The sequence below is a fragment of the Pan troglodytes genome, chromosome 21, assembly GCF_028858775.2.
Source record: "Pan troglodytes isolate AG18354 chromosome 21, NHGRI_mPanTro3-v2.0_pri, whole genome shotgun sequence".
In the NCBI taxonomy this organism is placed as follows: domain Eukaryota; kingdom Metazoa; phylum Chordata; class Mammalia; order Primates; family Hominidae; genus Pan; species Pan troglodytes.
This window is the reverse complement of record NC_072419.2, coordinates 15,808,288-15,822,093: the sequence shown is the minus strand read 5'-3', so window position 1 is coordinate 15,822,093 and position 13,806 is coordinate 15,808,288. Positions and strand designations below refer to the sequence as shown.

The 13,806-nt window shown below is 38.9% G+C and overlaps 1 protein-coding gene across 10 annotated transcripts in view; it reads right to left on the bottom strand.

Annotated features, from left to right (window-relative positions):
- Positions 1–13,378, bottom strand: part of PLCB4 (phospholipase C beta 4) — a 210,561-nt gene extending 197,183 nt beyond the window's left edge. For 2 of the 10 annotated variants that reach the window (XR_010154028.1, XR_010154029.1), the window contains exon 1: positions 3,587–13,377. Coding sequence is in view for 8 of the 10 variants with exons in the window: in XM_016937435.4 (XP_016792924.1) it covers positions 3,587–3,619 (33 nt within the window). In the remaining 2 variants the exon portion in view is untranslated. Of the gene's footprint in view, positions 1–3,586 lie in introns of all 10 variants that reach the window. The other 8 variants (XM_016937435.4, XM_016937436.4, XM_016937431.4 and 5 more) reach the window with 5 other exon arrangements.
- Between the last annotated feature and the right edge of the window lie 428 nt (positions 13,379–13,806).

Here is a 13,806-nt window from a genome sequence, read left to right as displayed (position 1 = left end):
CTGCTGTGTCTCTGTCACACAAATATATGGGCCACGTAGTGGGTGCTCAATATAGACCTGTATAGAATGAATGAATGTGTCCCTCTTCTGACTTTTCTCAATGAAGGAATTAACAGAGGAATCCATACATGACAGTGGCCTTAAGTGTTGGTGACTCAGGGATAGAAAACAATTAAATGGAACATTAAAAAATATAATAGAAAGGGAATAAAGTAGGGCATTAGGGTTAAATATAGCCTCCTCCTTCTTTATCAAGGGATGATTTATTATTTCACTGTGTCCCTGCTAGACTAGATACTACACAGAATTCAATAGTGGATAAGACACAGACTCTATCCTAACAAACTCAAATCCAGCAGAGTAGGTAGACTATTCAACATAAGCAAAATAATATTTTACAGGAATTTAGAACCAGGAGAGATAATCCCTGCCCAGGAGAGAAAAGGGTAGAGAGGCCTCCTGGAGAAAGCTTCTGAGCTAGGCCATAAAGGATAAGAATTCTTATGTGAAATGCAACATGTAATGTTCGAGACTATAAATGATCAGCAGCAAGACAGCATCTTGCTTCTGAAACTTTAAAGTACTTCATAAAACCGTCCCCCAAACCCCACCTATTAGAAGATCAGCCTTCAGACACCTAAGAGTTGAAGATGGAAATTCATGGTATCTTTGAATATGGCTAACTCTGAAAGGCCTCAATGGATTTTGTCAAGGGAAAATAAGTGAAATAGAACTTTGTCATGTGAGACAAATGTAATACATAGAGGGCTTTATTTACTTGTCATCCTCCTTTGCATGCAGCCTCAGTTGGGGGCAGGGGTAGAAGGAGGAGCATGTATATGACTAGTTCAGGCCAATGGTTTCTGCCTGAAGATAAAGTGTGTCCCTTCTGGGGGGATATATTTACCACTCCTTCTCCAGGCATGGTAGACCATTTCCAAGCATGACCAGAAAGTCTTCCCCTCCCTTGATCACACTCCTTTGTAATATGACTACACAGCTTCTCCCATCAAGATATGAAGACTTTCGTTCCACATGGATACTGAAAATGGGTTTTAGACATGTGACTTGCTTTGAAACAAATCAGAGGCATGAAAAGTACTTGTACATTGGGGTTTCCTTCTTGTTCTCTTTGAAACCCTGAGATTATCATGTTTAAAAGGTTAAGACAATCTACTGGAAGATGAGAGGCCACATAGAGAGAAGTCTCAGTCAATCCAGTCCTCCTGGCTGAGGCCCCAAATAAAGTGAGTGAGGCCATCCTAGGTTATCCAACCTGAGCCAAGCCAGCCATGGCCAGAAAAACCACTCAACAAATACAGAGAATGGTGAGAAATAAAACATGATTTAAAAAATTCTACAAAATTTGAGGGTGGTTTGTTACACAACAAAAGCTAACCTATATACCTGCTAAAATAGGCTGAATCGGATGACAGATCTCTGTGAGGCTCTAGTGAGTAAGTGGGCACTGTGATTGTGTTATATAAATGATATTATTGAAGAGTATTAAGGAGATACAGGGAAGAAGAGAGGAAATCCAAAATAAAAAGGCAGGGAGAGGAAGCAATTAGAAACTTGCAAAGCAGTCCAGGGTGTGAGTATGGGGGTATAATAAAATTAAAGCAAACCATCTGTGACTCTGAAGTACATAAAACTGTAACATCACTTTTCTGGATGACATGAATTATTGTGAACACAAATACGTCAACCTTCTTGTGAGCAACCTGACAGAGAAATGTTTATATCCTATTTTTCTCTGAATCTCTCCTACCTACTTTTCTAAAGCCTATACCTAGAAGAGAGACTGGTACTATCACAGATGATTAGAGAATCTTTGATGAAGAAGTGAATAACTGAATGAGGAAAGGAATGCCTTGGTCATCATGCCCTGTGATAACAAAGTTGTGTGTCTACATTTTGTTCTATATCTCTTTTGATGCCGGGCTTTGCTTTCTCCAAAACTGTTCCTGTTTATAGCTCCTACTGTCTTCAGAGGAAGGAACAAGGGAAAGATTATGTGATATATAAGAATCAGTAGGCTCTGAGTGAGGGCAGCTGGATTTTATAATAGCATTTTATAGCAGGATCTGTATACTAGCCATGTACAACATTTGGCTGTATTTTTCACTTCTGGATGTTTTACTTTTTGTTTAACTTGGATAGCTGATATTATTAGTAAGTTGATATCTAGATAAATAAAGTAGTCATGGAATATTTATTGAAATTTTAGAGTGTGTTTAATTCTTCAATGCCAATTTTTTTTCAATTAAACTAAATAAGAAGGAAAGGTATCAGCCATCTAACCACAGACAATTTTCCAGGGTACCTAAAATATAACGTATTCCCAATTTAATTTTGCAAAATCATTCAGCTCCACATTTCAAACTAAATACAAACTATCATTTTAAATATAAAACCTACATGTTTTAGCAGTTTTAGGTAATAAAATGTTATATGATAAACCTAAGATTAAAACATTTTAGCATAGAATTGTGTTATACCTATTTTGCTTTACAGTTCAGTTGAATTACTTTGAAACTCTGATTTGGAGTGTTTTCATTCCATCATTTTAACCTAATATACCATGACTTATTTTAAATATTTTAATATGCCTAGCCTACAGACCTGGCTCATTGTAAGAAAAATATTGTTCCAAAATTTTATTTTACATGCATAATATCACTTGCTAATTAACAGATTATTAATAGCAACATTTTAAAGTGATTAAACTGCTTCTAATACTGCATTCTAAAATGTTCTTTCACATTGAATCTGTATAGAGACTTTATGTGATGGTCCTATTATTGTGTCTGTTTTGCAGATAGGGAAATTAAGCCCTCAAGCAATTAAATCACTTTCCAAAGTCACAAAGCTACTAAATGGTGAAGCCAATATTTGAATAAGGTAGCCTCATCCCAGGGTTAGTATACTTAACTGTTAAGAAATTCTGCTCTCTCTCAAAAATTTAATAGAACGATTCTTTGAAAAAGTGAAGTTCCTAAGAAAGTTTCAAGCATGATTTAATATGGGAAACTAATTCCAGAGAAACTTTCAAAACAGTATTTATTACATAAATGTGGTATACCTCTTTTTTTTTTTTTTTTTTTTTTTTTGTAGCAAATGTTTCTTTGCCCTAAGCTAAGAGTCTCCTTCCTGTCTCCTTCCTTTGCTGAACTATAATACAAATATGCCTCCAGGCACTGTTATTATGAACACATGTTCGGCATACAGAACCACATTTCTGATACACTACTTTCTGCTGGGATTTATGCTGGATTTAATAGCTGGATTTACTTCAGCATGCTCAGTAAGGACCGTATCTCCCTCCAATTCAGTATTTCCTCACCAAGTGAAATTTCACAAAGAAAAGACGCGACCAAAGACAAGAAGAGCTGATGCAAAGCAGGCTAGGTTCATAGTACAAAATCAATAAGTCACAAACATAGGTGTTTGGCAACACTAAAAATCCAAGCAAGGCAGGCATCAGTTTTCTTGCCATTTTTCTTCCTAAGGAGAATGCTTTCCTGTTTGCTAACTTCAACTAACAGGATGAGAAACCCAGTGAAATTAGGACAGAGACACCCACCTCCTTTTTTTCCCTTCCTTTCTCCCCTGCCATTCCATCTTTCAGATCGAAGTGGAGAACACAATATCTTTGTCCTTTGATAGGTCTTCCTGCCTTCTCTTCCCAACTTGGAAATCCAATGCGAAGAGCCAGTGTTTTGAAACTTTACCCACAATCAAAATTCTGCAGGAAATGGGAGGAGTACCAAAGGGCTTAGAAATTCAACGGATCTCCTTTCCAGAGGCCAGAAGGTCAGTGGCCCACTCAGATTAAACTTCTCAGGGGATATGACCTAAGCACCTTATTAATCTCTATTCCTAGAAACCCCACAGCCCCTCTTCTAGTCAGAAGGCAGCTTTTTATGCAAGAGTCTTTTGGCTTCTAGCAACTGAACAAGTCAGTCCCCATCTTGGCTTATTACAAGTGCCTTGGCTTTACCATTTGTGAAATACAAAAAGGGTTGGCTGGCCAACAGCTAGTCTGTTCATAGCAATGGAAAACATGAAACACCCTAAACTCCAGCAATAGGGTGGGGTAAAGTCAACTATGACAAAGCCAAATGGCTGAACAGTATAAGGCCATTAAATGTGACGATTCCAAAGAGCCTTTCATAACGTGGGTAGGTGCTGGTAGTATTATTTTAAATGAAAAGGCAGAATGCAATACATTATTTCAACTACTCAGAGGCACAGAAACAAAATGCAAAAGACTTGAAGGAAAATACTCAAACGTTAGCCAGTGGTTTCACTGGAGTGAAGGTCAGCATTTTTTTCCTTTTTCAACTTTTATGTACGGTCTAATTTTTAAAATATCTTACTTGGATTTAAAAAATAATCTTCAAGGAAGATTAAAATGATGATGAACTCTTTGGAAGTAAGTCAATTATTGATACCTATAAAATATCTTTCATATCTCAAATTTGAGCTGAATTTCCTGCTAGTCACTCTTCTATTTTCCCTATTGTTCTCTCTGGCTAAAATGAATCTTCTATTCCTACCTATCTCCCCATCTTCCAATCCTGTCTGTCCTTTGATGTCTGGCTCAAATGTCATTTCCCCCCCTTCACGTTTTCTCTAATTCTCTCTTCCTTTAAATCCCAAGTACTTTATACATACCTCTCCAAGGCAATGAACATTTCTATCTAGCACTCTAATTATTTCAAGCTCATGTCCAAGTCTGAAAGAAGTTTCAGCTGCATGAGAAACTGAATTCAACTTTTACACTCTGCATAATACCTTGCACATAGGAAGCATTCAATGAACTCACAGATAAAGGAATACACAAAAGGAATACATTGGCAAGCAAACTGTTTAATTTTAGGTTTAACTTTGTAATCTGTCCTTAGAAATGTTCCTATTCTTTAACCAAATAACATACCCCAAATTTTCCCCACAGTTTCATAAAGTTATTAGCATCTTGCTTAATTGAGGCCATCCAACATACAACGTATCTGTCTTACCTAGATGTAACCATCCAAGAAAGGAAATACAGTAAAGCTTGTATTTAAACAAACAAACAAACAAAAACTCAGTGGGGAACTCCATGAGGGCAGGACCTGTGAATCTTTCATTTTTGTGTTATCCTGGCACATGGTAACTTCTCAATGCGTACTTATTAAACAAGTGAAGAGAAATGAATGAATAAATGAACAGGCCTTGTGTGAGTGAGACAACCTGCCCTAGTCATGGCCTGTATGGACCACGTCCATTCTATGTGTCGGCTGCCATCATGTACTCACAGTGATTGCTACTTTTGAGGACCCTGGAAGTCCAGCGCTCATATCTGCTCGTTGTGAGATCCAATGCAGCTCCCTCAAACTGTAAACTGAAGGTTATGATATCTATCTGAAGAGTCCTTTTTAGGGTAATATCAGATGAAACCCATGCATAGGGCCCAGCATCTAGTAAAGCATGCCATGAGTTGTCATGAGAGAGCTCGCTGGAGTAACCATGGATAAATTAATAAGCAAACATTTTTGTTCAAACCTTTTTCTAAAATTTAATTTTGGAACTTTGTAAAGATATTTTCTGTGCTTCTCTTGAGTAGAAGTACCTGAAAATGTAGATTAACACAGTTCCTGGATGTCCTATCTAAGCAATGTACACTCTTATATGCAGTGCTGTTCTTATAAATCAAATCTGGTCTGGAAACCTTGCCAATAGAACATCAATACTAACTCTTTTCCAACTGGACTGTCGTGAAATACACTAGCATAAAAATGGCAAACCCTTTCCTGATTAACAGATCATTTCAATTTGTAGTAGAAGGTTACTGACATGCATTAAAGTCTTGCAGTTCACAAGCCGCCTCTTCCCTATCCACCAAGTATTGATAAACACACAGCTGTAACTGGGAGGGTCCGTGCAACTGGAATTCTGTTTGCTCTGAACTTAAGCAAGCTTCTGTTCTCTGTGTTCATATCTCTAAGAAAGCAACATGAAAACATTCACTCTGGGTGGCTTGTGAGATTTAATTGAATACAAATAGCATAAAGTTACCTTCTAAGGCAATGTTGTTGTGGCTGCACATGGTCTTATACTAAAACCGAGGTACTGTTCCTAATTTATTCTAAGGGAAATCACAGACACAGGGCAAAATGATCAAGTGAACAAAACTTGCAAAAAACAGTTTCATTTTATTGTTTCAAAACAGGAGTGCCTGGTCTGTGTGCCCCTTGAGCTGTGGGCTTCAGGCTGAATTCCTCCTAGATAGGAAAGCTGTCTATGGCCTTCTGTCACAGTACTTGGGTACCCTCGGTCATTATGTCCCTTCTCTCCTCCCTTCCAGTGACTGAGTTCTAAAGCAAATTATCATCATGAGACTCACAAGGATACTGGTCTCACCAGAAGGAAGATCCTCCCTGACACTTATCAACTATTAAGACTCTAACCAGCAGTTGCCGTTTTGTAACTGTGGTGCAAGGTTAACAGCTAATAAACTGGTAATTAGACTACTGCAGGAAATCTGGCATTGGAGGTCAGATGGCTTGATACTGTGCATCTTTAATCTGGCTTTGCCCTACCCATATACCCAAGCAGGAAAGCTGCATGAGCTGAGGCTCTAAGAACTCAGTAATCTTATGTTCTCAGGGAAAGAAACAAAGCTGTTCTTTTTAGAAAATCAAATCATCATCCACAAATCAAAATAGCAAAGTTCGCTTTTCCTCTGTTTTGCTCAGGCCTGTTTGGCTTATCTATGGAAACAGCTCATGCTTTTCAAAAAATGGGCTGAGCGGTCTTTCAATATTATGTTGCTAAGTAGTCCTTTCTAGGTTAAACATGTTTACTCTTCAAAAAGGCTGAAATTTTACTCCAGTGGTTATACCCTGTAGCTAACATGCAGTGAATCCACTTCTCCCACACGGAAGGAAGATGACAGTCACATAGCGGCAGTAGGTGGAGAGGCTGGCTTCCAGGAACCTGGTCCAGGGCTTCCCAGACTTTACTGTGCATCCAGATTACCTGGGGGCCCCATTAAAATGACCAGTCTGATTCAGCAGTTATGGGGTAGGGACAAAAATTGCACATTTCTATTTCTTTTTCTTTTAGAGACAAGATCTTGCTCTGTCGCCCAGGCTGGAGTGCAGGGTTACAATCATCACTCACTGCAGCCTGAAACTGGGTTCAAGCGATCCTCCCACCTCAGCCTCCCAAGTATGAAACTGCAGGTTTCTAACTAGCTCCCTGGTGATCTCAGTGCTGCTGGTCCATGGGCCATATTTTGAGTAGAACAGAATAGCTGGGATTTGAATCTTCATTTCTGGAATTGCTTCTTATCAAAGGACTAGACTGTGGCTGTGAGCTAGAGGCAGAAATGACATGTGTGGTATGATGGGAAGAAAGAGCAGGGACTAGGAATGGCACAGAACAAGCCACGTGACCTTGGACAAATCCCTGGATCTCAATTCACTGCTTTGCAAATGAAATAAATAACCCCCTCTCACAAAGCCTGAAAGAATAAAACATATAAAAATGTACCCAGAGGCTTGATTCTAATAGCGGCTTATGACCTACTATTTCCTGAAAACTCAGTAAAATCCAGGTATTCCTCCCCGTCTGAGACTCACACCCGGCTCCTCTTCTCAGGCCCCCACACCTGAGTCCTGGCCCATGACATGTGATTGGAAGTAGCTGTATCACATCTGGGCATGGCCCATAAAATATCCTCCCAGGAACATCCCTTCCTCTTGGTGATTTCGTCCTTCTAGCTACACTGACTCCAGGGTGAATTTGGCAGCTACGTGCTAAAAATGACAGAGCTCTCATCAGCCTGGATTCCTGAATAAACGAAAACATGTGGCAGTCGCATCAACCCCTTCACCTGCCCAGTATTGTTATATGAGCAAAGATAAACATTTTCAAGCCATTACATGTTTGTGGTCCTCTTTGTTACAGCAGCTAGCCTACCTAGGCGACACATTTGCCATCCGTTTCCTTTCCTCCTCACCTTCCCACTCCCTACTGTGCTCTCCCCTGAAACAGCGCCACATGCATCCTAAACTGCAGTGTATGGTTAAAAGTATAAGCTCTGAAATCAGAACAGCTAGGTCCAAATTCACCTCCAACCTTTCCTTGTACAGCACTGGACAAGTATGGTCAATAAGTTTCCTATCCTTACTTTTGTCATCTGTGGAAAAAGAAGGATTGTATCATTGCACATCTTTTGAGAAGGTCATGAGATAATGCATGTAATGGAGTTGGCACCTCACTTGGACAAAATAAGCACTCCATAAACAAGCAGCTATCAACAGCTCCCTGGTGATCTCAATGCTGCTGGTCCATGGGCCATATTTTCAGTAGAACAGAATTAGTTGGGATTTGAATCTTCATTTCTGGAATTGCTCCCTATCAAAAAATTAGACTGTGGCCGTGAGCTAGAGGCAGGAATGACATGTGTGGTATGAAAGTAAGAAAGAGCAGGGCCTAGGAATGGCACAGAACAAGGCTGGAGCTCTGGGTCTACCATTTAACAGCCACATGACCTTGTGCAATAATAGCATCCCATTTGATAATATGCCACTTGTTTCCTCCCCACCAGGTAATGCTGTTTCATAAATGATATGGTTTGGCTGTGTCCCCACCCAAATCTCAACTTGAATTGTATTTCCCAGAATTCCCACATGTTGTGGGAGGGACCCAGTGGGAGGTAACTGAATCATGGGAGTCAGTCTTTCCCATGCTATTCTTGTGATACTGAATAAGTCTTGCGAGATCTGATGGGTTTATCAGGGGTTTATGCTTTTGCTTCCTCATTCTCTCTTGCTGCTTCCATGTAAGAAGTGCCTTGTGCCCTCCGCCATGATTGTGAGACCTCCCCATCCATGTGGAACTGTAAGTCAAATTAAACTTCCTTTTCTTCCCAGACTCGGGTATGTTTTTATCAGCAGCATGAAAACGGGCTAATACAATAAGAAATATCATAAATCATTGTTCATATGGTGGTTGAAACAGTATTTCCTACTATATGGTAAAATTCTAAAGAGTCTCTATTACATTCAAAGAGTTCTGAATTGGAAAGATTTTTTCAAGTATCTTAAGCATGGTTATATTTTTCTTACACTTGAATGACAATTACAAAACTAAAAGGGACAAAGAGGAAAGGGGCCAAATAATTAGTATAGATTTTAAACATTTTAAACAAGGTAGGAATTTTACTACTTGAAAACCTGTACTGTACAGAAAAAGCAAGACTGTCATATAATAAGGGATACTTGTATCTTTATCTGCTCTCTAGAACCATAGAGAAAACCTACCAGCAGATGGAAATTCTCAAGAGAAACACAGTTTCTGATGCTCAGGTATCCCCTATCAGAAACAAAGAGTAGAGGCAAAGCACAAGGCATGGTTTTCGTAGGACAGAAGATATTTTCCTCTTTAACCCTACGTGGGATATTTAAGAATAGAATTTGCCATTATAAAAATGCATTGTCCAAGGCTGATGGAAATAACTTTGCTGTTCCCAAACATGTGTTTACATGTGCAAATAAAATAGGGTCAGAATCTGATAATTTGGGGGGTAAAAGTCAGATTCAGTCTTAATATCTAAGGAGTATGGTGCCCATTAAGATACTGAAGACAAGCATAATTTCTCTCATCCTGCATTGCCCTCTCTTTTTTATGGCAACTTAAAGGGATTGGTATTGCAATTTTTAAGAGATGACATACAAGAAAGTTTACTGAAAGTATTCGCCACCACAAGTAGTGTAAACTCAAGAAACTATAGCATTAGAAAGGAAAGTCAAATGGACCAGGAGTCCATAAAAAATCAGGTACATCTGTTTCTTTAACATTTAATGTGCCTTTTCCTTTCTAAAGAAAAATGAACTGTAAGAACAATGAAAAACTGGCCTGAAGCAGGAACTGTGGAATTCAATTTTTTTTCTTTGAAATACTCTAAATGTGACTCTTCTGTCTAATTCTTCTCTCCTATCCAGCCAATCAGTTACGAAGTCCTGCTGGATTCTACTCCCTGGATCTCTCTGGCATCTGCCCCGTCTTCCCCTGACTCTAGGTTTTGTATTAATCCGTCCTTTCCTGGGCTGCTGCAAAGCTTCCTAGTTAATATCCTGCCGGCAATCTTCCTCCTGTTCTTTCTTTCATTGTCTACACAGAAGCCCAACTAACTTTTCTAAAAATGTAAGTTTTATCATGTTACCTGATTAAAGCCCTTCAGTGGCTCACAACAATACACAAGATAAAAACCCACATTTAGTAATAACATGGCTTAACAAAGACGTACATACTCTGGCTCGAGCATCTGTATCATCTGCTCCAAACAGACACACACACACACACACACAAACACACACACACACACACACTGCAACCATAATAACCAGTTCTGTATTATCATCCGAACACAACATAACTCAACACCTTCCTCTTCCTCCTCCTTCACCTGGCAAATACCTACCCATCATCCATGACTTAGCACAGATGTCACTGACTCTGGGACCCTTCTCTAACCCACAGCTTTGGGCGAGGGGCTCATTTGGGATCCCCTGCTTCTTCCATCTGACCAGTACATACAAGTATGGGCTCTGGAGTCAGACTGCAAAAATTCAAATAGCAGGCATGCCTTTTATAACTGTGTGATCTTCAGCAAGTACTTAACCTCTCCGTATTTCAGTTTCCTCATTTGTAAAATGGGAATAATCACAGTGCTTACTTCAAGAGCCTTGTTTTGAGAATTAAAGGCGTTAATATTGAAATGACTTAGAAGAAGTTCTGACATTTCATTATTGCTCGATACATACTAGGCAAGAGTAATGATAAAAGTGGTAGTGACATCATTCTATCCTCACATTGTAAGTCTTTTACTCTTGATTGTACGCTTTGCAAAAGCAGGTCTATGATTATCCTTCCTGCATGCTACTTGACCTACGTCAAACATTCAACTCATTGTTTATTTTCTAATAAGTGTATACTGAGGATTAAAACCAATAATGCCCCCATTCCTGAAGGGAATCCAGCCTCCTCTGAATTACATGGATATATTTTCTCCTGTGTAACTTTAAAGTATTTTCCAAAAACAAAATATAGAAAGTACCTTCTATGTATCCAACACTGCTAGGTACCAAGGTAGGTAAAATGAAATGAAAAAAAAAAAAATCCCTGTAACCAGAAGCTCACAAGGTAAGTCAAGTTCACTAGTAACAGTGAACAAACTGGGAGAGCCTTTTCATGAGACCAAAGAACAAACTGACCTTGTCTGATATCACCCAAGAACATCTTTTCATTTTAAGGGTATGCTCACCAAGAAATTTGTCACACGTCCCCACCCTGGGGAGCAGAAAAGCTCAAAAACAATTTGATTAATGGCCCCAAGGGGAGAGCTCTGGTAGCTTACTTGCTTTGCACAAAAGAACTGAGTAAATATATGACTTGCCAACATAAAATATACTTAGAAAGTGCTAAAGCAATATTGTCCAGGCTTGCATGTAATTCAGGGTGGAGGAGGAATGAGGAGAGGAGAGGAGATAGGGGTTGAGACACAGACCCTCGATAGTCTAGGTTGGAGACCTGCAGCTATGGTATTAACCATGACAGCATGTAAAGTGTCAGTAATGCCCCATTTTAGACTTCTGATTGCCAGTCAGCATCCTCATTAACATAACATATTTTATGACTACTAAAGCACATGTAAGGTCTTAGGTACAAGGCCCTGATCTGATTTAATTTCTTCAAATTATTTTCAAGTGATACAGCGAACCTCATTGCAACAGCAACAAAGTTCTGTATCAAGAAATTGTTATACCTTCTTAGCCATGGTACCTTGATATTTTCTTTCTCTCTTTTTTTTTTTTGAGGGGGGTGCGTGGGCAGGGTTTTATTCTGTTGCCCAGGCTGGAGTACAATGGCATGTTCATAGTTCACTGTAACCTTGACTTCCCAGGCTCAAGTGATCTTCCTACCTCAGCCTCCCGAGTAGCTGGGACTATTAGGTGCATGACACCACGCCCAGCCAATTTTTTTTTTTTTGGTAGACATAGGATCTTGCTGTGTTGCCCAGGCTGAGGTCCTGAACTCCTGGGCTCAACAATCCTCCCTCCTCAGCCTTCCAAAGTGCTCAGATTATAGGTGTGAGCCCCCACACCCAGCCCCATGATGCCTTCTTAATCAAAGGTCAAATCACATCCCTCTAAAATCCAAAAAGCACAACCCTAAAAGCCCCAACTGATATAGTTAGTCTGATGCTACATGTGACTTCTGACTCCAGGTACAAGTGTTATAAAGAATTCTACTACATTTGCCATTTTGGAAACCCTTCTTGGAAGAAGCTAAATGTTTCTAATAAGCCATCTCATTGATCCACAAAACATTTTATGCAGGATGTATTATTTACTCACACTTCACATTGTTCGGAAACATTTTTTTACAGGGATAAGTAATCTGGACAAGCAGTTGTCATCTTAATTATAGAGGCACATAATTCATGTATAAAAAATAGTAATGACAACGTCAATGTCTTCTAAATGACAGAAAGCTTAAATGCAAAATGGTTGTAAGCATAAACTTTGTTACCAGAGAGTCCTGGGTTCAAAAATTCTTGAATGAGCTATGTAAATCCTGGGAATGGTAACTAACTTCTTTCAACTTCAGCTTCCTTAACTGTTAAATGTTGGTAATACTACTACCTACCTGATAAAGCTGTGAGATAATGAATGTAATATGCAGAATGTCTGGGGTAGAATAAATACAAGCAAACTTCTTGGTTTCTTTACCTCTGACAGTTCAGCTGAGCCTCAGAAAGTTTAGCACTGTCAGGGTCCTGCTTTCAAATAAGATGTAAAATGGACAACTTGAGGTAATGAACAATCATAGAACACTTCAGAAAAGAGGCAGGGGATAAGTCCTCAAAGGCTGGATGAATCCACAGCTGGAAATTACATTCTGCCCAATAAGGCCTTTAGAGACTTAAAACAGAATGTTGTAACCTTTTCTTTTTCTCAGCTGTTGGCTAGCAATGCTTTCTCCTGCTGCAAATAATAAACCAATTTCTACAATGAGTCATCAAAATATGCTGAAATTTGTCTGGAAGAAAGGCTGTCTGTGAATAAGGCCAAAAATGAGTCCATCTTTTCAAATGAAAATATGGGTGGTATTCACTGATCTTTCCAGGATAGTATGGAAATCAACAAATAATTCATCTAAAAAATATTTGGTTTTTTTGGAAAACTCATTGAGGTGGCATAAATGGGCACTTGGTACATTCTAGGTAGCATACTTGATCTATATATTAGACTAGAAATTTCTTGAGATTTGTCTAATTTTCTTGATCCTACCCAGGAATCATAATTAAACTATATAACCTTATTAATCATCAATAAAGAACACTGAGTTTGAAGTTGCAAGTAGGGTTCATAATATCCATGTTATTTTTTAAAAATATATGGAGAGTTTGAATAAAAGGAAATATGTGATTCTTTCAAAATGTAAGTCATGAATGGTACATACACACAATGGAATACTGATCAGCAATAAAAAGAAATAGATTATCTATACAAGCAACAACATAGATGAGGCTCAAATGCATTCTACTAATGTCACATTCAATACACATTGTATGATTACCTTTCCATGACATTCTGGAAAAGGCAAAGCTAGTAGTGATGGAGAATATATCCTTGGTTACCAGGAGGTATAGATGGGAAGAGAGCTGGAATACAGACAAACAACAGACAAGAATTTTTTGGAGTAAAGACACTGTTCTGTATCCTATTACGACAGTGATAACATGAT